The 25,682-nt window shown below is 51.7% G+C and overlaps 2 protein-coding genes and 1 long non-coding RNA gene across 6 annotated transcripts in view; 2 read left to right on the top strand and 1 right to left on the bottom strand.

The window, feature by feature from the left end:
• Window positions 1-10,894, top strand: part of Tmem255b (transmembrane protein 255B) — a 28,529-nt gene extending 17,635 nt beyond the window's left edge. For 2 of the 4 annotated variants that reach the window (XM_050136593.1, XM_050136592.1), the window contains exons 7-9: window positions 1,657-1,816; window positions 2,628-2,771; window positions 6,892-10,894. In XM_050136593.1, the coding sequence (XP_049992550.1) occupies window positions 1,657-1,816; window positions 2,628-2,771; window positions 6,892-7,059 (472 nt within the window). In that variant the 3' untranslated portion in view covers window positions 7,060-10,894. The remainder of the gene's footprint in view (window positions 1-1,656; window positions 1,817-2,627; window positions 2,772-6,891) is intronic. The other 2 variants (XM_050136590.1, XM_050136589.1) reach the window with 2 other exon arrangements.
• Window positions 10,895-11,043: 149 nt separating this feature from the next.
• Window positions 11,044-25,682, bottom strand: part of Gas6 (growth arrest specific 6) — a 31,408-nt gene continuing 16,769 nt past the window's right edge. Inside the window, exons 5-15 of the mRNA XM_050136584.1 lie at window positions 24,349-24,471; window positions 23,589-23,711; window positions 22,120-22,242; window positions 21,171-21,292; window positions 20,013-20,131; window positions 19,635-19,824; window positions 17,094-17,258; window positions 15,667-15,835; window positions 13,810-13,982; window positions 12,314-12,542; window positions 11,044-11,567 (exon numbers count right to left, since the gene is read on the bottom strand). Coding sequence (XP_049992541.1) covers window positions 11,413-11,567; window positions 12,314-12,542; window positions 13,810-13,982; window positions 15,667-15,835; window positions 17,094-17,258; window positions 19,635-19,824; window positions 20,013-20,131; window positions 21,171-21,292; window positions 22,120-22,242; window positions 23,589-23,711; window positions 24,349-24,471 — 1,691 coding nt within the window. The 3' untranslated portion in view covers window positions 11,044-11,412. The remainder of the gene's footprint in view (window positions 11,568-12,313; window positions 12,543-13,809; window positions 13,983-15,666; window positions 15,836-17,093; window positions 17,259-19,634; window positions 19,825-20,012; window positions 20,132-21,170; window positions 21,293-22,119; window positions 22,243-23,588; window positions 23,712-24,348; window positions 24,472-25,682) is intronic.
• LOC126498223 (uncharacterized) lies at window positions 15,842-16,644 on the top strand. Its single transcript, XR_007590790.1, has 2 exons — window positions 15,842-16,420; window positions 16,465-16,644. It is a non-coding gene; the product is annotated as an uncharacterized lncRNA (long non-coding RNA).

Here is a 25,682-nt window from a genome sequence, read left to right as displayed (position 1 = left end):
TTTAGCTTGGGTGGTGTTAGGGTACTGGGTGTGATGAGGGCTAGGATTTGTCTTAGAGTTGGGGTTCAAGGTTATGTTGTATGTAGGTTTACTGTGAGGTTAGGGTTAGGGATGATGTTCTGTATGGGGTTTAGGGTAAGGGCTGTATTTGAATTTGAGGGTTAGTTTTAGAGTGATGTTTAAGAGTTAGGGTGGTTGTTGGAGCTTTGTGTTACTGGAGTTATGGTTTATGTTATATTAAGATACAATACATGTTAAGGTTAAGCTTAGGTTTACAGCTGGGTTGGGGTTAAACTTAAAGCTGGGATCCAGAACTATGGCTGGGTTTAGGTTGTTATTGGTGCCATAGTTAGGATTAGTGTTGGAATGGGTTCAGTGTTAGAATTGGATTTAGGTTCAGGGTTATTGACAGGCTAGTATTGGAGGGTTAGCATGCGGTTGGACATTCAGATTATGACTAGTGTTAAGGGTAAGGCTATAGTTAGGACTGGTGTTTGGTGTTGGTGTTGAGTTTAATAGTCTTGGGTCTATGGTTAAGGTAAGAGTCAAAGTTATTGAGTTGGGGGTTGGATGTGCTGTAACACAGTCAAGACCACAGTCTTGTGGTTGTGCTTGGTCTGAGGGCATAGGAGCATAGGCTAGGGGTATATTGGAGTTGGGGTTAGGGTTAATGTTAATGCTAGGGATTCTAGGGGTAGTTTTGGAATTAGGGTTTATTCTTAGGTTTAGGGTTTGGCTTAATGGTAAAATTTAGATATGGATAGGACTATGGTTTGGTTTTGGTTTGGTGTCAACTTTAGGATTATGCTATGTGAAATTTTATATATGGTTAGGGCTGTGATTGTGGTTAAAATTAGGAATTTGTCAGCATTATAGTTAAGATTAGAGATAAGGATAGGACCAGGGTTAGGGTTAAGTTTTGGTTTGGATTGGGGCCCTGATAGGTTTAGGGTTAGGGCTATGACTGTGATATATTTAGGCTTTGGGCTTAGGTTGTGTTTGGAATTATAGTTTTAAGGCTATGAATATCACTTGGCTGGACATTTAATTGGGTAAGTTTTGCGGCTGTGTCATTTTATAGCCATGACTACCTCTAGGGCTATTTTTGCCTTGTTAGGGATTAGTTTTTCTTCAGGGAAGCAGTGTTTGGTTGTAGCTATTTTTATGATTGGAGTTATATATTTTTGGGGGTGTGTGTCAAGACTACTTCTATCTAGCTTTAAGGTTATAGTTGGGGATTATGTCAGCAGAAAGACTGCCTAAAGCCCCACTCTACCCTCTCCCTTCAAGAGTCAGAGTGGCCCAAAGTCTCCTGGGTTCTCTGGCTTGGAAACTGAGGGCTTACGTGACTCCTTTACTAACCTCCCACCAGCCTGCACTGCCCCAGTGGTAATGTTCATGACTGTGGCTCTAAGTTAGGAGCCTCATTGGTTAGATATAGCTTTAATTCATAGTATGGTCTACTGACCATGGCATGATGTCCTGGGCTGTTGCCTGGCAACAGTTCCTGCACATAGGTTAGTTCACTGGCCACAGTCCTAGCATTCAATGATTGTCATCTAATCACAGATATACTTGGGGGTGATCACCTGACTATGGCTGTCACTTGGCCATGCTCTAGCAATGAGAGCAGTAACTTGGTCTTCTCTCTTGTAGCACAGAGGCTTCTCCTGCCTACTATGAATTTGTGGGTGTGCGTAGCTGCCAGGATGTGATCCACCTGTACCGGCTGCTCTGGGTGTCCACGGTGCTGAATGTTCTGGGCCTGTGCCTTGGCATTATCACGGCTGCAGTCCTAGGGGCCTTCAAGGACATGGTGAGTAGTACTGTCCTACGGCCCCCTTGACAAAGGATCTAAACACCCAAGCAATTCTGCAAGTCAGATGGCAACCAGGGTTACCAATCCCTTGCCTTGGAAACAGTGCTTAGCCACCGGCTGCTTCAATCTTCTCCCACCCTCTTAGGCAGGCAGAACTTGTTGCCAGCTAAAGATCGAAACTCGTCGGCAAAGCTAGTCTGTCACTGTGAGGGTCCCGGTTGCCTGGGTGTGGTTCTGGCAGGGACTGGACACAGTTTGAACAAGCTGAATGAGAAAACTGAAATTCACCCGTATATAATTCTCTCTGAGCCAGTCCCACTGACCCTGCCCTTGAGCTTGGGCCTGCTACCTTCCTATCACTGGGTAGACTCTTCCTTATGTCCTTTTGGGGTCCATGGCAACTTCAGGGGTTCTTCTGGATCCACAGGATGCCAAACACTTTCTGGGTGATTCTTCCTGTGCTTATCCTGGTGTCCCAGGGGCTCTGGCCTTTGGTTGCAGCCCAGAAGTGCCACTTAGCTCTTTGTCTCGGGTTTCTTATTGCTGGGGAGATTTAGGGATGTCTTGTTAGGCCCTGAATTCCCACAGTCTAGTGCTTGGGCTCTGCCTGGCTGCCTCATCCGATGGTCGCTCCAGGTAGTGACTCTAACCCGGAGACCATATGTAGAGGATGCATGAAGGACAGATTGGCCTGTTCTTCATGGCTTGGGTTAGGACTCCCCAGACGGCCAAGCTGTGGGTCTGAATCCTGCCTTGAATGGATTTGAAGGAACATGGACTTAGGTGGTCACTTCCCTTTTCTTCACAGGTCCCCCTGTCTCAGATGGCCTATGGCCCAACTCCGCCACCTCAGATCCTCTACAACCCTGCCCAGCAGATCCTGGCCTACACTGGCTTGTGCCCTCCATCTATGACTGTGCCAACCTGTTCCTCCTACCCTCTGCCGCTTCAGGTAGGCAAGTGTTACCTGCTGGGGTTGGGTGTGTCACCGAGTGATTGGTTGTTTCTGTGGATTTCTGAGTAGACAGGGTAGGGCTACGCATAGAGAGGGTGTGCTTTGACATAGATGATGGGGACTGGGATCGTTATGGGGTCGGTCATGTCTTTGCAAGGTGCCTTGCTGCCCACGGCCCTAGTAACCCACAAAAGCATGCTTCCTTCTGGAAGAACTATCTTTGCATACACTGTTTTTAGCTGTTTTATACACTGCTTATCTTAGCCACGAACTGGCCTTTTACAGGTCAGGGAGACTGAGATGCCACTGGCTACCTGGATTTTGAACACTTGTATGACATTGAGTATTCTAAGTGGAGCCAGGCGCATGCCAACACTCTCTGAAATTTATCTGCAAAGCCAATAACCCTATAGGGGCTCATGTGCCCCGCACATGTGAACTTGAGGCCATCAGGAGAGGGGTCTGGAATAAGATCTTGTTTGAACAAGGCTTGCCTCTATTCCACTCTTAGCATTGACTTGTTCGTGTCCTATAAAGCTCTGGTAGACATGTATAAAAGGGTCCCGGTTGTCTAATGGCACTATATTGACTTGCACTTGGCACTGGGGATGTGTGATCCTCTCGGCTTGCATCTTAGCACTGTGAGGTGTCAGGCAGGCCATGTCCTCTTCCTACCTACGCTGAAACCCCTCGTCATGAAAGCCAAACCATTTGCAGGCGTTGCCCAGTGTCTCCTGTGGGGAGGTTGAGAATCCAGGTCTAGACAAACCTTCTAGATGGGGTAATGCCCTACTCACGTAGGCTGGCTGCTTGGTGACTTGTCTTATGGCCCTAACAGAAGCAGTTATGAGCCTCAGGGCTGTGCCGAGTATATCTGTGTCATCACACTATGCTGAAGTGAGTCTCTTTGGCCCGTGGGCCCAGGTGAATGCGGTTACGTCATTTGTTTTGAAGTCACATGTCCTCGGGTATTCCCCATGAGACCTGCACCTAGTGAGTCACACTGAAAGTTGAGGCCTTGCCAGGCAAAGTGACTGTTTGGGGGGGGTGTGTGGCTCGAGTGTCAAGCTCTGACCATCTCAGATGGAGAAAGCTGTCAGGGCCCCGGGGCTGACCCTATAGAGTAGCCAGGTGGGAGTAATGCTTGCGGGTCTCTTGACCATCCCGGCTCCACATATGTGAAGTGGGGGCTGGACGAAGGCTTGGGAACCCCAGTATCTAATACAGACAGCTTTGTTCTGTTTTCCAGGGCTCACTCTGGTGCCCCGGACTCATGTGAGGTCACTGTACTGCCGTTGCCCCCCTCCAAGGGCAGGGCCCTTTTCTCTGTGCTTCAGCTTCCTCTGCTTACCTGAAAATGAAGCTGGGGCTGTAATCCATGAATTACTTGGGTCCTTTGGGGTCTGGAGGAAGGATGCCGCAGTGCTCCATGGCAGTGTTGGGTACTGGGTCTGGGCTCTCAGTGTGATACCCCCAGGCTGTGCTAGTGGGACTTCCCAAAGGGAACTGGACCCTCGTCCACTGGAGTCACAGGGACCCCAAATCAGGGAATGTAAGTCCCTGTGGGTAAAGCCTGCCTCAGGACCAAGTCTCCCCTCTCTGGAACATCAGAAGCAGGTATGTCTAGCTACGTCTAGGAAATGAGATGGTTCAAAGGTACTAGCCGGAGTAGCGGCCACTCCAAGGCCTCAGCCCTTCATAGAACTTTCTGTGTTGGCCTGGAGAAGGATCTCCCTAATCTTTAGCCCAGGAAGGACACTATCCTCTGAGGTCACGGTTCATCCTGGACCTGCTCTCTTCTCCAGGTAGTTTGTCAGATCCACGTGAGACTCTTAGGACTATCTCTGGGTAGACCTGGTGGGGCTCCCTGAGCCGGTCTGGCTGCCTTTGGACACAGAGCGACTAAATCACATAGATGCCAAGAACACAACTCCAGAGCACAGCCTGTGCAGCATGCGACTCTCCACAGGGAATGTGGGGCTCCATTCCATCCTACCTGGTGTCTAGTGTATCTGGGCCAGTCCTGGTGCCTGTCCGCCTCTCTGTCTTGAAGCCCTGGCCTGGGGAAGCAAGGACCCCTGTGGAGGGGCTCCCAGCCTGCTCTCACAGAAGTGAGATTCCCTTTCCATGTTGAAAAGGACAAATGCCCCTTGTGGTGGTGTATAGGCGACAGTCCTTTACCATGGGCACACTCTGGGAACCTGGAAGATGACCTGCCAATTCCCATCGGTGCTCCTCTTCTGCCTTCTGGAGTTTTGTAGATAGTGGATGGTTTCCTTCCTCCCAGAGGAGGCCTGAGACCCTCTGGGCTGAGCAGCTTTCCCGGCAGCTTGTGTGGGAGTGTAATTGCCACATGTGCTTGGTAATCAGATTTCTGGGGACCAGGCGTATCAGATGAGCCTGTGTTTCCTAAGGAATGGATGCTGTCGCCATTGGTCAGCAGATGGAAGGAGATATTTTAAGTGTCCTGTTGAAGTCATTAGCAGCCAGCAAACATCCCTGAATATTAGGAGGGAGTGAGATGGCCGTGTGGGGGTGTTTTAGGAAGTTAGAAGAAAAACTTTAAATGGGCCTGTGCCAACACCCAGTAGTTTGCCCAGCACGACACTAAGGTCAGCCTGAACGGTATTGTGGGGGTGATCCTCTCCATGTGGGCAGGGCCTGCCTTAATGCGCCTTGTTTAGTGAGGTGGTTTCATCTGAGGTTCCTGGTGGTTTATCCCGCAGTTCCTGGTGGTTTAACCCACGGTTCCGGATGGTTTATCTCACAGTTCCAGATGGCTTATCTTGAAGTTCCTGGTGGTTTATCTTGTGGTTCCTGGTGGTTTATCCTGAGGTTCCTGTAGCTTGCGCTGTGGTTCTTAAGGGCTTGCTTTATGGTTTGTGTATTCACTTATTTTCAGAAAAGAGCAGAACTGACAGGGGTGGGAAGCCCATCCTAGCAGACCTAAAAGGATGACCTTTAGACATGCATTGGTCCCTGTGATTAGAGGAATGCATATACAGATTTGAGGGTGAAACAAGAGAAAATTCCTGAGCCCACAGTTGAATTTTTTGTGACAATCATCTTGGGTTGTCACATGACTGCCCAGCATGACACTAAGGATGAGGGAGACCTCAGCCTCAGCCCTGCCTTGGGAGGAAACGTTTGTAGGGTGGCCATGCTGCCAGAGCCTGACTCCAGCACCAGGAAGACGAGTTGGCTGCTTAGGAGCACCACATGGCAAACAGCCAGCAGGAGTACCACACCATAGCATACAGCAGGCACTTTAAAAATCTCAGTTCGGAATTTGTTTTTTAAATACCGATTTTAAGTTTTAAACTTCTAGTACTTTAGAAAAGATTTACTTTAGATCTGTGCTGTTCCCCAAATTCCTCTTCTCACGTGAACTCATGCTTGATTTTGGGAGGGTGTCTGTTGGGGTTCTTCAGAGACAGAATACAAGGTGTATTTATGAGGGATTTGTTTTAGTGACTGACTCTCATGAGTGTAGGAGGGGCCGGTCCACTATCCTCAGGACCAGGGAAACACTGGGAACTGTAACCCACGGTCATACACGGGCAGGATTTCTTTCTCCTTCAGGGTAGCTGCCTTTTTTTCTTAAGGTCTGCAACTGATTGGAGCAGACTCTCCAACAGTAAGGAGCTGTTCAAATGTTAGTTACATCTGAAAACTAGCTTCCTTAAACATCTAATCTACAGCTGACCACATTTATAGTCACTGACCTATGAACCCCTCTGCTGTGCTGGGGTGTTAATGATCTTGCTCTCTTTGGTAAGTGCCCAGCATCTGACTCTAGGCCATCCTGGCTCTTCTAATCACTGCTAGTAAAAATTGACTAGGTTAAGTAGGCCAAGGAAGTCTGGAGCTTTGGAGACCTTTCCTGGGGGTCCCAGCAGCCTTAGAAGCCAAGTTTGTGCCATTTGGGGACCGGATAGGGTGACACTTGACCTCTCTTGGCTGTTCCTGGGCCTGGAAGGCTTCCTGGGGGTCCCGGTGAGCAGGTAGCTCCTGGTCTGGTAGGATACCAGGCCAACGTGATACTGGCATATATGCTGGAGGGCGTAGTTGAGTCCTCCCACCTGCTGACCGAGGACACCTCTCTGTTTAATTGCAGCCCTCCAGTGCCCTGTCGGCCTCATCCTCTGCTGACCTCTCTCGGCCTGAGGACACAGCGTCTCCCTCCCAGTGCAACTCCAGCCATGGGCCTTCTCCTAATGCTCCTTCACTCTGCACACCAACCTACTTCCTCCCCGGGGAGAAGCCTCCCCCCTACGCACCCTGACACGGAGGTAGTACATCTAAAAGTAACACTTGGTTTGGGGTTGCCAGAAATAAAACAAAACTAATAAAAAAAAACCACATCCAGAAAGCATGCCTCTGCAGCCAGCCTCAGAGAATTTAGAAGTATCTGGAAGCTGAAGCTGTGCACTTTCTTCTCTTGGACACGCCCTCTGCCAGCACAGGCCAGGAGCAGAGGCGGAAGCAGAGTCAGCTGTCTGGCCCAGTGCCATCTCTGCTGTCCCCTCTCCCACATGAGACCCTAGCCTCGCCATCCAGAAGGGCTTCTCTGCACCTGCGTCATTCTGTTTCACCTCTAGTCTTGGTTGGTTCTCAGTTGCTATTTTCTTGCCACGCAAGGGTAGCCAGTCACCTCTGGTAAAGATTGTTCCTTCAGGAAAGGCATCACAGGTTGACAGACTTTCGTGAGCATGTCCCTCAGGAGGAAGAGACCAAACCCCTTCTGTGCGTATGTTCTGAGAAGGACCAGAGAGAACCCTGAGCTCTGCTTTTCCGATGCGGGGGTGGGGGATAAGCTTGAGCAAACACCCAAAGTTACTTCTAGAGACCTTTGAGTTCTGCCTCTGCAAGATCCACCTTTTGGCAGACTCAGAATCTCATATTCATTTCCCTCGTGGTGCTCTGCTGATTTGTTGCTACTGGCTCATTCATTGGCTAGCTGTTGTGTGGACACTGGGGCCTTTCTTCCCCTCTCTGTGAGGTCCAGAACTAGCAGGTGGGGGTAGAGAGGACCAGCCTGTGACGATGCAGCTCCTGTGCCCCCTGCTGGTCAAGGCCACTCTGTCCAGTAGATCTCACCCAGGCAGGCTAGAGATATTTTCTAAATAGGGTTTCCCACAAAGGCCCACAACACAGGAAGCTGACAGGTCTGTCTGTGGAGATGTGCCGTAAACCCGAGAACTGCTTACCCATCCCTGAAGGGCTGAGGCAGCCATTGGTCTGAGGACTGGTCACTTGGCCTTGCAGCCTGAGAAAGCAAGTATAGTGGTTTCTATTTGATGCTGGCTGACCTTGGATCCAGCATGATTGTGCTTTCCTAGAACTTCCAGGAACCTGACCTTAGCCTCCCTAGACCAATATCAAACAATATTCTGCCAATTTATATTTATACCAATGTATATACTAGGCTATTTAATATCTCTTAGGACCACAGTTTCAGAGGCATTTGTGAAAGTCTCCTAAGAATTACACTTGGAGGCAGCAGGACAAAATCGTCTCTGGACTTTAATGGGGGGGGGGGGGGCTTTGGCACTGCTTCTTAATGGGGCCGGGGGCCAGCTGGCTCTGTCCCCTGCCTTGCGTCTACCCAGAGTGCACAGTTAAGCAGATCTCACAAGGGGCATAGACATGCCACAATACTGGCTGTAGAAGAAGGGTGTCCTGCACAGCAATGGCAAGATTCCTGTCACGTGTAAGCGTGAGGTTCAGGAAGATGAGGTTGACCAGATGCACAGGAGGCATCCTTGCTGAAGCCACACAGTGGGTGTCTTTTCTACAGGATTGGGACAGAGGGCACCTTGTCTGTGTAGTGAGTGTACAGAGAAGAGCCAGGCTCTGGAGGCTGATGGGTGCAGGGTCCTGCCCCCCCCATCTACTTTTATATTACACTACCCCAGTTTAATATTCAGTCCCGTGTACTGGGCCCAATGGGCTTGACCTCTGAACTTCCTAAACTGGCCCCCGGGACTCTGAAGAACAATAAAACTGCAGTGAGCCCATGCTCACTGGAGCCAAAAACTACGAAACATTGCATGCCAAGGTCAACATTTGTGTTCATTGCCACAAAAATGTCTTTCTCCCTTGTCTCCGGCAGAGAATGTAAGGCCCTGTACCCTAGTCTCCAGAGCTGGCCCCACAAACCACACTAACCTGCAGTGCGGGCAGAAACTCTTGAGTGTCCTGCCTTCATGTGGACAAGGCTGGGAAGCCAGCTGGGGCCTGCATGCTTGGTGGCTCTGGACCAGGTCCTGATGACTTTGCCTCTTTGAATGTCACCCGAGGGTCTGCTCTGTGCTTGGCTTCTGTGCTGGTTGGTGAGATTTGTTCTCGGTCACCTGCTTTGTCGTGGAATTGGTCACTCGCATCTGCTTTTGGGATGATGTAAGATATGCTTGTCCCGAGTCTGTGGTATGGTGAGTGTGCGTGGGTATGAATGGGGTGGGTCATGCCCACTAGTGAGAGACGCTGAGCTCTTCTGCTTACCGGATCAGCCTGCCTGAATCAGGGTTCCACTTGCACCATCTCCTCTGTGGGTCACAGCCACTATAGCTTTGCTTCCTCAGCCCCAGTTATCAAGAGCTTGGTAGTGGATGACATGGCCACAGATATGCCCCGGTGTGCACATCCTTGTTGGTCAGCAGGGAATGTTTTACTGGGCCTGCTTGGGTCTCATACTTGCTTCTCTCTCACGTGGTCACTCTTAGGTTTGTAGGAAGTTGTCTGTTCTGGAAAGGGACCCTGCGATCTTGGGTGTCTCCAATACCTTCCAGCTAGAACACATTGCTTTCCTTCATGTTTAAATGGAGATCTGCAGGCTTTGTGTTGAGAAATACAGTGAAACTGGTCTCCTGCCCTGAAACTGCTTTCTAAAAGGTGACTTTGCCCTAGGTACATTTGGAAAAATCTAGAGACATATTTCTTTATCAGACTATGTCTGAGGGAGGATGTGGTGCTGACAAGCTGCCTGAATGCATGGTAGGGTCCCAGGCTGAAGAAAACAGCCCCAAGGATACAATGAAAAATGTAAAAGTTCATCCCTAGAAAAAGAGCTTTGCAATGAATTCAGGTGATAAAGATCATAGTATCATAGTCCATCCTACCTCTTCCCCTCGTCTTCCCTCAAAAGGTTCCTGGTACCCCCCTGGGTGTCCTTGTAGTTTGGCCACTTGGGCCCAGGGAAGTGAGGATCCCATGGCAGGCAGCTGACAGATGATTACTGCTTTATTTGGCAGGAGATGGTAGAAGGTTTGGTGCCAGCCAAGGCTGAGGATGGGTGCAACATCAGGGAGGAGAGGTGTCTGCTCTTCCCACAGTGTTGTTGCCTCCTTAGGGCAGATAAGGAATGCCAAGTATGTGGCTGCCCCCCACTACCCTTGTCTGTGTGGTCCAGCTCCAAACCAGCATTTGTCCTGCTCTGTTCTTGGCCTCGTGACCTCCTGGAGAGATCTGGGGCTGCTTGGAGGACACTCATGAGAACATTCCATGAAAACATTCCAGAGTTGCCTCCAACACATGGAAAAACCACTGAGGTCTAGGGGATGCTGCTTCTCCAGTTTAAATAAGATGTGGGCTTCTATGGCTGCCTGAGGACAAACAGAGGCAGCTGGGAGTCCCAGGCAGGGCTCTACTTCCTACCTTCTTGGAGTTGTGTTCAACAGTGTTGTTTCTATCTTCACCATAACTTACAGGATGCTGGAGTTAAAATCAGCGGCTCCTAGCTCCTTCCCTTATGAAGAAATGGTAGCTCAGAGACACTGGGCTGCTGTTTCTTGTGTCTCTGCGGCCCAGGGAGGGTGCAGTTCCCTCGGCTCTGCTCGCAGAGCAGCCTTGGAACAGAAAACCAGACCTTTTCTTTTAAATGGAACAGGGGCAGCCAAGAGAGGCAATGGAGAGTACAGGGAGAGAAGGGAGATTCTGTATAGGTACCACCCCTACATCCTGGCTGCCAGGGACAGCGTTAAGAAGAGTTCTCTCTGTGGGGGCTGATGCAGAGGTGTGTAGGACTGTCTCCATTTGCAGAGAAAGCTGAGGTTCGGCAGCTTGCTGGTGAAGCCAGTCCCAGCCCTTGCCCTCATCCATGTGAGGAGAGGCTCCTGCCATAGTCCACAGCTGCCTGTACTGGGACACAAGGATCCCAGGAAAGGCCCGTCCAGCTGTGGGCCTGTGCCATGATGCTCTCAGAGCCCATTCACCCCAAACGCAGCACAGTCCTGAGACACGCCCAGGACAGACTGTGACCAACCCAGGGTTAAAAAGGTTTCTGTAAATTTTTATTTTTCCATACTTTAGAATCAGAAAGAAGCATGTGGTAATAAAAATAACAGAATTATTTTCTTCAAATCCACTCAGCTGCAAATTGCCAGCCCTCCAGCCCAACCCTTCCTAGCCAGCTCCCAGCAGGCCAAGGGGCTCTAGGAGCAGCCAATGACCTGATACCAGTCCCCTTATGTACATATATATATATACAAGGCAAAGAAATATCTCAAAAAAAGACAGCCCCAAGGGCAGTAGCCCACCTGCTCCAGTGTTGCCGGACCTGCTCGGGAGGAGCCAGTGTGTCCATACCTCCGCTTCCCTTTGCCGTTGGGAAGGTGCAAAGGCCTCTTGTGCATGGCTGCTAGAGCGTGGCATGCTCCACAGGTGGGCAGGAGTGTGAGGTGATGTCACTGTGCTTGTAGGAGGCCTCGTCCAGGTCCAGGGTCTTCTGGTTTACCTCTAGGGTCATGCATCCACGGTAGAATGCCGTGACGGGTGCAGAAGTCACTGGGACATCTGAGCAGAAATCCAGGGAGTCCCACTTACCATCCTCTCTCTATTGTTATGACCAGCCCTGCCTGCATTCTCTCCGCAGGGCATTTGCTCATGGTACCATCCCTGGGGATACAGATCTGTACAGGCCATACAGCATCTTTACCCCTCAACCTCCCAGGCACACATACATATGGTCTGTCTTCACTCCTTAAACTCCCCTCCCAGGCACGCATGCATATTGTTTGTCTGCCTTGTGAGTTCCCATGCTTCAGGGCCTCGGGCTCCTTATCTCCCTTGAAGCCTTATTGGTTATAAGAAAAAAAAAAAAAGGTCAGAGAGCTTGTTTGCTAAAAGTAGTGCCTGCAAGAGGACTCAGGCCTCTCTATAGCTATCATCCCCTGTTCCCCCTGTGGGTCCTGTGTAAGGTGGCTGCTTCTGGTAGATGTAAGAAGGGCTGGCAGATGCTGTCAGCTATGAAGGCTGCAGATCTCTGGCAGCAGTAGCTAGTTACCTGACTCTTGCATCACCTGCTAACCCTCCCCTCTGTGTTTGGTCTCCTGGACTCCCAGGCCACACCTCCCAGCGGGTGACTCAGAGAGAGGACTGAACTAATAAGAGCTCCCACTCCCGCTCCAGCAGAGAAGCCAGGGAATATTTCCGATAACTAGAACCTCATCTCAGTCGTTAGCACAGCCCATGGGTGAAGCAAGTCAGCCATACTGGTCCAGGGGATGCCTATGATAGAGATCAGATGAGAGCGCCCCTACCTGGCAGGCCTCCAACAAAGGTAAGCAGAGTGCCTTGCAGATGCTTCTCGAGGATGTCCAGTCTCTCCTGCAGCTGGCCAGCGCTCACTTCACTCTGGCCCTTGGTACCATCCACTTCCAGGGTGGCCTCACCTTCCCGAAGGGAGACTGTGACTACGTGTTCCTGGCTGTCGCACACTTTGATTTCCATCAGTGCCAGGGCAACATCCTCGACTGCCAGGACCACCAACTGCAGGGGACATAGAAGCACAGGGGTCTTCATAGGCTGGCCACCTCAACACTACCCCCTTCTTGTAGCTCCGCAACCCTGGGTGTGAGGAGGTCTCAGAACCCTAGTACTTTCCTAGACTGGGACCCAATCTTTGCATGTAAAGCAGGGGACAGCTGAGAGGTGACTGAGGGGGGGATGGCTGAGTAGTGGCTGCTCTTACAGAGGACGTGGGTTTTCTTCCCAGCATCCCTATAGCTCACAACCTTCTCTAACTCCAGTTCTAGTGATCTGCCGCTCTCTCCTGGTCTACACAGGTACACAGTGTACATGCGTACAATGCAGGCACAACCTCCATACACAAAAACTTCAAAGTCCCTGGGACACTCCTGTTCACCCAGGTCACCCAGCCTGAGCTGACTTAAGGATGTGGCAGGACACACCTGTCATACGTAGCTGTGGCCTCAGCCCAGGAAAGAGCACACACTCTACCTAGCCTCCCTGGGGTGAACAGGCTGTGCTGGCAGGAGCCTTTGGCTTTTTATCACAAGGCAAGGGGTGGGTTGAGATGCCCAGTGGCATGAAGTCTGGTCCCCATGGTGGTATGGATCATGGAAACCAACCCTGTTACTAGTGTAAGTAGCCAGCAGAGCTCTATGGGCTGCACAGGTGGGGGATAGAACCCTCCTGTTTGGGACGTGAGAGAGAAGTCTTCCTCTCTCAACAGCCTCATGTTCTGTAAGAGAATGGGGGTGGGGGAAGGGGAGGCAGCAAAGCCTCACGCAGCATCACTCACCATGATCATCTGATAAGTTATCACAGCTTATGGTGAGGTTAGTGGGTCTGACTCCGAAAGAAACTGGAAATCTCACTGTGCAGTGACACTATGGGACTCTTATGACATCGGCTCTCTGTGTGGGACACCCTACACCTATGGTCCAGCAGTAGCTCACAGGAAGGTTGCAGACCCTGGCTGCACCACCAGCCACCTTGGCCAGCAGTAGTTTCATTTCACAGTCATGCCCACGTGACTGTACTGCAGCCTTGGCTCCAAAGTCGGAGGGCATCACCCAGCTGTGTGTACGCAGACCTGGGTAGATATCTGTGTCTGGGAAGGAGTCTCCAGGGCAGGGAAAGGTTCAACGTGTCAATATCTCAGAGAGTGGGCAGGGCCTTGGGACTTTTCCTTGAAGGGGAAGAATGGGGGTCAGTGTTTTCAGAGGTCAGGGGATCCCAGTCCAAGCTGGCCCTGTGTTCTAGCTGCTTCTGTGGTTCCATTCAATCCTACCTGCTTCTTGAGCTTCTTTGTAGAGTGGTAGTCGACCAGGGCTACAGAGAGGGGGACGACGTGGTTGTCACCTACTAGGGCTAGCAGCACCCCTGTGTCAGTGGCAGGGCGGATCCGAGCCACAACTTCTACTTTCCAGGTGGTTTCCGTGCCGACGTCCAGTGACGTCCGGGCTGCGATGAAAGCGGCACATTACAAGTCAATACAAGCAGGAGAGAGGCGAGAGTGAGAACACAGCGAGCGGCGACTCAGACCAGAGCGCCACAAGGGACAGCTCTGCACACCCTGGGAGGGGACCTCCTGGTAAAGGCAGGTGGGGGAGGATGCGAAAAGGCTGTACCTCTAAGACCCGCCAGTGTCTCAACAGACGGAAAGGAGAGGAGAAGCTCGCCAGCACTGGATGTGGACAGTCGGCTCTGGGGCACTGGGGGTGGCTACTCCCTACTCCGAAGTACCCTGCTGGTGCCCTCCAGGTAACAAAGACCTATCAGGGAGCCACAAGGCCAGCACCAAGAGCCATCCACTGCCTTGCTTCACCTCTGCCTAGTTCACGAAGCACCTACCGCAGCTCCAGCAAGCCCTACGCGTGTCTGCGCTCTGGGTGGCATGGCCTGGCATTCCAGAGCCTCATGGCATGAACTCATCCCCATGCAGTACCCGTGGATGCCGCGTGTTTAAGACACAGCTGGGTGGCTCTTCGTGTCATCTGCATCTTAGGTTTGCACTAAAGTGGACAGGTGGGTTCTGGTTCTTCCAGGGCAAAGAGCCTGTATTCCTCACCACGTGGGAGCCCTTCACCAACTGAGAGGCCAGAAGAGATAATATTTAAGTCTGTCTCTCATGAAGAACACCGAGGCTAGAAAGAGCTGCTGGAAGCCAATCAAGTAGGTCAGCCTCACTATGGTGTGTCGGAGGCTCCGAGGTTGACCTATTCTCCCCCACCCCACCCCCCCAATCGATCAGATCACTTCCTCTAGCCTCTCCTAGCTGACATGTATAGGGGTTAATTCTCAATAGTTTGTTGAGTATATGAACACAGATTGCAACAATAATAACCACTTTGCTGTGATGGAAGGGGCCAAGCGTACACTCTACCTGGTTGGTGTCTGACAAATGAAACCGGACCCTGCCTGTTTGGTGAGTTTTCTCAGCATGGTGGTTCATAGATGTCATTACTGTTAGAACTTGAGGTTGAAGGCCCAAACATGACCCTCAATGGCTGTTACAGTTTAAGAAATTATGGGTTCTGCTTTGAAGCAGCTTAAGTCCTGATTGTACAACCTTCTGCTTCCTGGGTCATCCCTAGCAACTGGTGGCTGTAGATTCCATGTATCCTCCGTCCTTTACCATATCCCCGAGAAGCACAGCAGAACCTTTTGCCAGATCCCTTCCTGCTTTCTCTCCATCTGGGCCCGAGTGCCTGCTGCAGGGCCCCTTCCAAGGGTGATAAAGACCAGCCTTCCTGTCTTCATGCTCTTTCCACCTCTAATCCTCCTCTGAAAGCCACTGGCCAGCGAAGGCCTGGCACACATCTGAGAATTGCTGCATGCATTCGGACACGTCCAGTGTTGTCCTTTTGGGTTTTCTTCCAGGTAACCCCTTCCCCCTGGGCCTGCGCATTCAACCACTTTCTAGCTATTGGGCCATGTCTCCATCTCTTCCTCGGCTAACTCTATGTGAAGTTCAGATACCTGTTCTGGGAGCTGGGCCTTGCTTTCCCTGCTCAGGCCTGTCCCAGCTTGTGGGTTAACAGGCTTGTCACTGAGGTAGGAACCGCTCAGATGGATGCTCACACTTCAGCAGAGCTGCCTGGAAGTCCCTCCACAGCTGGCCCCAGGCAGGGCGCTACCCACTTACTGTAGTTGAGGCTGAAGAAGGCAAATGCATTTCCAGGGAAGAAGGAGCCCCTCTCGGTCACAGAGAAACACTGCATTTTTGTGTTTGCCTTCACCGTTTCCTGGATGGCGCTGTCTTCCCCATTCAGCCAGTTCCAGCTCCTCATGCACCCGTCCAGGCGAGGGTTAATCTGGAAAAACCAATAACTCCTGGTGACTTCCTGAGCCATGACACCATAATGGCAGGCTGGAGCAGGAAGGTCGAGAGCCTGGTGCTACAGGACCTGCTGGCAGGGCCCTCTGGCTTACGTACGTGTAAATAAATCTATAGTGTAAAAATAGAGGGAGGGTTCCTCCCGCACCCCCACAAGATTTCTTCACTTTTCAAAGACTTCGGGACACCTGCATCCATGCAGAATGAGAACCCGTGTGGCAGTGAGGCAGCCACCTGCTTTGTCTGCCGTGTCTCCTCATTGTAGGGAGAGGGACAAGGTACCTGCCAGTGGACTGCGCAGGTCGGGCATTTTATTGTGGCTATCTTGTCTGTCCCCTTACTCGGGGCTACAAAGCAAAGCTAGAAAGGCCAGGCCACGGATGCCAGTCCCAGACTGACCATATATGCACTGTGTGTAGACTGTTATATAACCCAATCAGGCCACCCTTATGACTGTACACTCACTGTGTGTGGGCTGTTATATAATCAAATCAGGTCACCCTCGTGACTGTACACTCAGTGTGTGTGCGCGTGTGCAAAAGTGGTTATATAATCCAATCAGGTCACCGTCATGACTGTATACTCACTGTCTACAAATCCAATCAGGTCACTGTCATGACTATATATATACTCATTGTGTATAAGGCTGTTTATATAATCAACTCAGGTCACCCTTGTGACCATATTCTCACTATGTGTAGGCTGTTATATAATCCAATCAGGTCTCACTTATGATTGTACACTCACTGTGTGTGTGCGTAAAAGCTATTAAATAATCAAACCAGACCACCCCATCTTCTGTGTTGAAGATCCGCAACCATGCATTTGCTGTCCTCCCTTTGGGACTCTTCCTGAGGTGGTGACTCGATCACCTACCAGACAGATTTTCCATCTGCACTGGATGCTGCCATCCCCCAAACAAGGGCTCTGACCAGTGAGCTAGAGACAGATGAGGTTACAAAGGCCAGGTATGGTGTAGGCAGAAAAAAGCAAGGACTTTGACAAGTGACATCCCCCCCCCAAAAAAAAAGCCTCTCCCACAGGAAATCTAGGTATGGTTAACAATCTAAGGTGTCTTGAGACACATCCAAGAATTTGAGAGTTACTGATGGACCATGATGGCTGCCAGCATGGGCCCCTTGTGATTGTTAGACTTGGGCTGGAGGACAAGCCCCTCTGGGCACAGCCAAACCAGAGCTGGCTGCAGACCCCTCCATGGTCAGGGCTGGACTTACAGGCTGGACGAGGTCGTTCTCCTTGAAGGGAATGCCGCCCACGGTGAGATTCAGGTGATAGAGGCCTCGCTCCAGCTGGAACAGCTCCCCGGCCACTGCGATCTTCATCACAGCATCTTTGTTGACCTTGATTACTAGGTTGCGTTCCAGCTCCTCCACAGAGATCTGAGGGGGGTCAGGCAGGGAGGTCAGGTGGATCGTCATTCTGGAAGGCCCCCAGAGCGTATTGTGTGGGTCAAATGCACCACACCTCAGGGTAGGCATCCCATATTATTTGTGTCTCACAGCCTAACCCATGAGCCTACACCTGTGTCACCTGGGCCCAAGACACTTGACCTCAGTGGGGGACAGGCTATGCTACCAGTGTTTAGAAGCCTGACCCATGAGACCATGCCCATGTCTCCTGGGCTTGTCAAGGGCACTGGACCTCAGGTGAAACAATATCCAAGCGGTCCAGGAAGAGCCTGACCTCACAAGACCACACTCATATCACGTGGGTCCAGGAGGAACTAAGCCTTGTTGGAGGCCAGGCTTACTCTCACCTCTGTGGATTCTCCCCACACCCTTCCTGGCTCAGAGTCACTACTGTAGCTCCCCATGTGAGTTCACAGGTCAGGGTTCAAAATGGAGACAAGACCTAGCATGCAAAGAGGGCTAGCCTCCCCTCTCCCCATTTTAGATTAAAATCAAAAGAACCAGAAGAGAATCACTGAAGGGTCCTACTGATGCTCATGCTGGGTTAAAAGAACTAGAGAGAACTAGAGAGCCATGTCTGCTGCGGCATGAGGCTCACAGGACACTGCAGCCTGGCAGTCTAGGGTGTTCTACGACAGGGGGAGCACAGTAACCACAATCCAACTTGACTTGGGTAGACGGAGATAAGATCTCGCTCATCCCCAGATGACACTGGACACTGGACTGGCATGGAGTGCTGCCCCCGGTGGCCTGTGTGTCTGTGTCAGGGACTTCCAGGCTCCAAAGTGGACTCTGAATCCAGTCAAACGCTGGGTCAGAGCCAGACTGAAGCCTGGCACGCTCCATGTTTGACCTCTTCTCACATGTGACACACACAGTGTCAGATAACAGCCCAGTGAAGCTTTGTGGAGCCAATAGTCGCGCCCCAGGCCCCAGGTACTACATCACAGACGATACTGTGAAGGGTGCCACAGCCCTCACAGCCCGCCAGCCCAGCAGGCCGGCACAGCTAGCTTTGGCTAGGTGCCCATAATGGTCCAAGGGGAATGGGATTGTTATTGTGAGAGAAGAACCATTGCCCCCTGCACATGCCTCCACTGGCTTCCCGGTGTCTCCAGAAGAAACCCCAACATTTCCTCAGTCCAGCCTAGGCCTGGAGGGCAGTTCACTCTGGGTCTCCCATTGGTGTGTCTGCCCAACTTCCAGCCTAAAAGAGACCCCCACAACTGCCCTATGTCTGTGGTCTATGCAACCTCTTGCCTCTACAGCCTATGCAAGCCTTCTGCTACTCACAAGGTCCCCTAGGTCCTAATGCCTGCCTCCTTTGGTCATCCTTGACCCTGAAGTATCCCATCAGCCAGTGATCTGTCTATGTCATGGCTCCCCATGCCAGTGCTGTGGTTGGAAGAAATACATATTTCAAATTTTTCTAAACTCCTAACAGTTTGTGTCTAGGATGGAGCGCTATTGAAGAACAAGTTCCTCAGAAACCGCACGTGGGGAAGTCTCAAAGCCTGTATGGGAATGTACATTAGACAGGGTGTGGCTCCTGGCTTCCAGAACTGCAGGATCCTTTTCAGCTGAGCTGGAGGTGTAGTTAGGGCCTTCCTGCATCTGTCAGAGAGCAGAGTTATGAATGGCTGGGCAGGCAACTCAGAAAGGGGCAGAACTTGGCCTCTCGGGCTGCTCTGTTACTTAGCCATGAGTTCAGGGTATGTGAGCTGCCACCTAGACAGTTCCCTGTCACAGTCCCAGCCAGGCTTGTCCCCATGGCTATGTGGAGGGCACCCTCTCCTGAGGCTGCTTCTTTCCTTGTGTACCCTCCCCTGTTCTGCTAGAGTCCCTGATCCTTCTAAGCCTGGAAGAACAGACAGAACCTGGTAGCTGGAGAAATGGCAGGGGTCCATATTTGTCTGTGTGGATTTCTCATTTTGTCTTCACTGCTAAGGGAAAACCCACGTCTTTCTGCTTTTCATTTTTTTGGGGGGGGGGGTCAAACATTAATTCCCAAGTCTGTTTTACTGCCTGGGATATAGGAGGTCATTGTCCATTACCCCAACTCCAGTGGGGAAAGCAGCCAGAGCTGAGAGAAGGCTCCCCTGTGGTCAGATGGGTAGAGGACCCTGCTCTCAGTGCTCGGGTTTATGGGTGGTTTGTACTGGTTGTCTATCCCCTGGGGTGTACTACAATGTGTGGACGCCCTCACGTAGTTATTCTAGTGTCTTCCGGGCCAACGTCACATGGCTCTCACAGGAAAGCCATACTCGGCCAATGAAGCAGCAGCTCTGGGTACCACAGGCTACATCCAACACCAAATGCGAGGGCTAGCCTCGGCTTTCCGCTTACCGTCTGCCACATGCCGTGGTTGATGACTGGCCCGCTGCTGGTGATGCGCCCAACCCCGTTATACCGCAGCTGCAACTCAAGCCGCCCGGCCCGTAGGCCCAGGACAATCCAGGTGCTATCCGAACGGCCTCCAGCGAAGAAGAGGACTCCTTCCGGGTCAAACGTTCGGAAGTCAAACTCAGCCAGCAGCCTGTAAACAGACCCAAGACATAAAGTGGGCTACAGAGCAGGCCCAAGGCTGCCTAGTCCTAGGGCCTTGACCCCTGTGATGCTTTCCAGGACATGAGAGGAGCTGGTTCACTCAGAGATCTTGAAAACAAGGAGCCCTGGACCAGCCTTCTCACCTGGGTTCTGCTGTCCTGTGTGCTTGGCTCTCACCTGGTGGGTTGAAGCCTCTTGAAGCGTAGTCTGATAACTGGGGTGCCGCTGAACATGCGGCCGAGGTACAAGGACTTCACGCTCTTGTCCATAGTGAAGGGCACACATGGTAAGATGTCCTGCCATGAGAGGAATGTGTTGGGGGGCGGGGGAACCCCTGTGGCTGCCTTTTAAACAGCTTTCAGGTTCTGGTCACACTGGGGAGATTCTCTGACCTTCCAGATTGCCAAGGTTAGCCCATCCCTGGAAACCCCAGAGTCCATATGACCAGTCCCACTTTGGTGCCCCAGGCAGAGGCCCAGGGTTCTGAATTCTACGACCTGCTTCTTTCTCGCCTGTTCTTATTTGCTAGTGGTGTTCAAATTATGAAATGCTTCAAACTCACAGGAGAGTACAGAGACTCATAAAAATTCATTTTTAGTACACTATTAACAAAATGAACAGAACAAAGGCCTTGAAGACTATGGTTTAAGAATCTTCCCTGATTTATGCTGTGGGCTTTCCCACTGACCAGAGAGAGGATGGAATTAAAACAGGTTAAGCTGGCTTCCAGGGGAGATGAGGGAACAGGAGGGTCCTGCATTGTCACCCTGGCCAGCAGGGAGCCTGAGGCAGAGCCCATGTAGGTGCTGGTCCCCTGGCCCCTCAGGAGGGTACTAGCTCATGCAGCAGGAGTCTCACAAAGTACCTAGAGGACTTGGGCTTCAGGCTTGTAATAGAGAAAAGCTTCCCCTGCTCCCCAGGCCTGTGGCTTGCAGAGTCATCAATGGTGCATGGTCACTTGCTGCTGTTTTCCAGCGAATGCCATCAATGCACAACTTCCCTGCAGTTTATTTAGCTTGATACAGAGCCCTGAGTGAACGGGGTGTGTGCATGCATGTGAGTGTGCGCGCACAAGCGTGCATGCACGTGTGCACTGTATATATCCTGGTGTGAACACATCACACCTTGGGTCTACACCAGCAGGCTACGTGGCTGAGAGTGGGGAGTTGCTAGGGAGATTTCATCAACACCACCAAACAGGTTTGGCTAGCTGTGTGGTCCCGAGAGCCAGTAGGAGTTTTCAGTCAACCACAACCTGACAGTAGCAGAGAGTCCTATACAAAGCACAGCACGGGGGCTCTGCGAGGCCATCTAGTGGACACTAAGGTCACCTACCTCACAAGTATCCATGTCTGGGGACAGCTTTAGGCCTCCTCGCCCATCACAGTGGCAGGTGTAGCTGCCCGGGGAGTTGACGCAGGTTTGTTCACAGCGCCCCTGCTGGCACTCGTCCACATCTGCAGGCAAAGGGACTCATGGTAGACATGGGGAAGGCTCCAACACTCAGCAACCCCCCTCTTCCTAGAAACACACTGTAGACACCATTGCTCAGCCTGCTACCTCAGAGGCCTGTCTCTTAGGTCCCGCTTCCTAGAGAGAAACGAAGAGCTGAAGATGTCCAAGGACTGGGCTCCGAATGACCGACCTGGGATGGTGGGACCAAGAGTGTCTGCGTGGGTTGTGGAGCATGGGGCAGGGCAGGCCACTCCTTAGCTCTATACTCCCTTCCCTGGGCTCCCATAGCTATCTCTCAGAGTCTCTTGTAACTCCCAGAAAGGCGTGACTATAGGAAGAGACAGTCTCTGCCCTCAGGACGTGGTGAGCCTCCAAAGTGAGAGAATAAGCCAATCATTCCCCGTCTACTGTGGGCACACAGAGGGCTGGGAAGAAGCCCAAGTCTACTAAGGAATTCGGGATCTTCGCTTACACTGCTGACGTCTGGAGAAAGGAAAACACGCAGGTGTGTTTACGTGGTACAGAGTATGCACTGGAACACACACACGTTTCAGAGCACTCTGTGTGAGCATACACATACAGACACAATGGGGCCAGCAGAAAGTGATGAGCCAGGACTGACTTGAGGGGTCATCTCAACGAAGGTACACGGAGACTCCCAGGAGGTCCTGAGATTTTTCCAAGTCTCACGTGTGTACAATAGAGTTCCTGGAATGCTGGACCACTGGTTGCCAGCCTTAGAGCAAAGCAGCCCACATCCAGGCAGTGACCCATGTGTATCCTAGGCTAAGGGTCAAAGAAGTAACCTGGGTGGCTGCAGCATGGGTACCTTGGCAGGTCTTCTCCTGGGAGCTGTAGGTGTATCCCTTGTCGCAGAGGCAGGAGTAGGAGCCCGGCAGGTTCTTGCAGCGTGCATCCCCACAGGTGTTGGAGTTTGCGCACTCATCTATATCTGCAAGCAAAGCCAGCCAGGACAAGCTGTACCCATCAGTCTGGGACAGTGGTGGTGGGGTGGCCTCTGGGGATAAAGGGTGAGAACAGGAGGACGAAGGCACGATGCCTTCGCCGTGGGTGCTAAGTGATGGTGGGCCCAGGGACCACATGCTGCTCACCCACACTGGGGACACTGTAGACTTCATTGCTTGGGATCCTCAAAGCAAGGCAGGTCACCTCGATCTGCTACTAAAGTGTGGGGGCTGTGTCCCTTGGTCAGGGTCAGAGACAACGAGAGGGCCTCTGTTCCTGGAGTAAGGACATAGGAGGGGAGGCCTAGACAGTCCTATATCCATATCCTACATATTTCACCTATGAGGACACCCACACAATTACACCATCTGAGAATATTCTTTGGATTGTCAGACGTGAATGCTGAGGTAATGAAAATAAAACTCCCCCCCCCCCCAAATTTGTCTCATCCAATTTGTGCTCTGACTCCTGAATCTCACCCTGCTCCACCCCACACACAGCTGTTTGGATCATCCACACAGGCAGTTGTGGCCCAGTCCCAGTGAGTCTCAGTTACTCAGGGACACTCTGGGTACATCTGTGTTGGAGCACAGCTCAGGAGGAGGAGGTGGCAGATGCACTTCTGAGATTTGTTGGGTGTCCTCAGGCTCCCTGTTCTGGGCTGAGTAGAAACAGGACCATACAGTGAGGAGGGCCCAGCTGCTTCCATGTTCTTGGGGACAGGGTAGAGGGAATTTGTGCTGGGAGGGTCTGGAAGGTACGGTAGGTGCTCAGAGGTAATGGGGCCTGCCACCTTGCCGAGGTCCCTGCAGTCAGTTGCAGAGATCTAGGTCTTGTGACCACACAGGCTGTCTTGTCAGCTCTGTGGCCTGGAATGTGCTTGGGAACACTAGTGTGGATGGGCACCCCCAGTCCTCACCCTTGCTCTCACGGGGACTCATGTCCATGATGCTGGACTGAACCATCTCCAAAGGATGCTATTCCCCTCCCAGGATAGGGAGGCAGGTGATGCTGGACTGAACCATCTCCAAAGGATGCCATTCCCTTCCCAGGATAGGGAGGCGGGTGATGCTGGACTGAACCATCTCCAAAGGATGCTATTCCCTTCCCAGGATAGGGAGGCGGGTGATGCTGGACTGAACCATCTCCAAAGGATGCTATTCCCCTCCCAGGATAGGGAGGCAGGTGATGCTGGACTGAACCATCTCCAAAGGATGCTATTCCCTTCCCAGGATAGGAAGGCGGGTGATGCTGGACTGGACCATCTCCAAAAGATGCTATTCCCTTCCCAGGATAGGGAGGCAGGTGAGGTGCAATGGCTCAGTCAGTTACCTTGGCAGTTCCTGCCGTCCGAGGCAAGTGAGAAGCCGCTATGGCAGGCACACTGGAAACTTCCTGGCTTGTTCTGGCAGACCTGGCTGCAGCCCCCATTCTTCTGGCCACACTCATTGACATCTGGACACGAAGAAAGAGTGAGGGGCTCCTACCCGGACACTTCCCTGCTGGCCTCATGTAGATAAGGTAGACAGAGTGAGGGCCAGAGATCTGTGAACTGCAGCTGGTGGGGACAGCCACAGACTCAACTCTGAAAGGTCTCTAGGTGACAAGGGACAGGGAGAAGGACAAAATGGACCTACTAATCAGTGCTCAGTAGTCACAAGACCTACACACAGCCTAGTCTGGTATCCTGAACAAAACTATCCAGATGACCTGTGGGTGCAGCTAGGCTGCCCTGGGTGAAGGGCTTGGCAGGTTCTGCTATCCTGTTTGTAGCTTTATCTAACACCTCTCCCTCACCTGAGTAAATCAAGGTAGGGCTCTTTAGCTGCTAAGACCCACGTGATATTTCCTTCCTTTCAATCCTGACCCTAAAACAGCCGTCTGGCTCCTTCAACTCTCTAGGAGCCTGCAGTTCCAGTGACCCTCAGAGCTGTTGCCTTCCACCCTGGACCTGCAAAGGGTTCCCAAGAGGTTGTCCACCAGGGCCTTATCCCAGGACAGGCTATAGGAATGGCTGAGCTCCTAGGCAAGGGTAGGGGGTGAGGAAAGGGTGAGGCAGAGTGATCGGGAGGGCGAGGCTGTGGACTCTCACCTTTGTTACAGAGCCGGCCTTCCCAGCCAGCTTTGCATAGGCAGAAGAAGTTGCCCATGAGGTCTTGGCAGAGCTGAGTACCCTTCTTATCACAAGGGTTTGGGGTGCATTGGTCAGGCAAGTCTGAGTTGAAGGACACAAACAAAAAGAAAATCACTCAGGGTTTCTCTGAACGTCTTACCTCACACAGTTGGTGGTGGTCAGAGCCACCGGTGGGACCTCAGTGGAGCTCCTTGGGGTTCCAAAGCAGGCTAAAGTGTGATGGAAGTCCCCACCTTGGGACAGGAACAAATGTGAGGAACTTTTAAGGCACTGGGACCAGTTCCAGCACCATCACCCAGGTCTACTGGGGTGTCTGTCACCGGGCCAGGCAAAGAGGGACTGTCGGCTCAGGCCTCCAGGGAATGGGCCTTCTAGGTCCCCTAGAAGGGCTTGGGCACATTCTCTCCACAGGACACAGAACTGGAGGAGTCTGATGAATAGGCAGGAGGGCTCTTTAAAGACATTAGTACCGCCAACACACACATCAGCACTAAGGTGTTGAATCAGGTGTGTTGTGGCCAGCGAACAGGACACACAGGTGGCTGAGCCACACAGCTTCCGCCTTCAGCTTACAGGCTGGCACAGTGTTAACTCCCTCCATGCAGTACCTTAGAGCCACAGCTGAGACCTCCAGATGTAGCCTTGACTACGCCCTGGGTGGGGGTGGGAGAGCTGGGTATGTGCCCCAGTCTCAAGGTTAGGGGAGTCTCAGAAAGAAGCATTATTATATCCCTTTCTCAAGAAATCCTTTCAGAGTTTTGAACAGATGTGGGCATAGCTCAGAGCATAGGAGGCCTGGTTCCTTCATTCTGCCTCGTCTGAAGGAGCTACAGTCTACCAACAGCTAGACAGCTCTATGATGTGGGATTTCCCTCTGTATGCTGTGATTACCGCTAATGAATAAAAAAGTGCTTTGAGCCTATAGCAGATCAGGGTGGGGTGGAGGAGAGCTAGGCGGGGAGGACTGGACTGAATGCTGGGAGAGGGGAGGGCAGAGTCAGAGAGAAGCCAGGTAGCCCCGCCGGAAGCAGACAGAACTTTAGCAGGTAAACCACAGCCATGTGGCAATACACAGATTAATAGAAATTGGTTAAATTAATATGTAAGAGTTAGCCAATAAGAAGCTAGAGCTAATGAGCCAAGAAGGGATTTAATTAATACAGTTTCTGTGTGATTATTTTAGTTCTGGGCAGCCAGGACAAACAAGCAGCCTCCTGCTACAGCTCTAAAGCGGTGGTCCTCAACCTTCCTAATGCCGAGACCCTTTAATACATTTCCTCATGCTATGGTGA

This window comes from Alexandromys fortis, unplaced genomic scaffold, assembly GCF_014885135.2.
Source record: "Alexandromys fortis isolate MF-2015 unplaced genomic scaffold, M_Fortis_MF-2015_v1.1 scaffold_3, whole genome shotgun sequence".
In the NCBI taxonomy this organism is placed as follows: Eukaryota; Metazoa; Chordata; class Mammalia; order Rodentia; family Cricetidae; genus Alexandromys; species Alexandromys fortis.
This window is presented reverse-complemented; position numbering and strand designations above follow the sequence as displayed.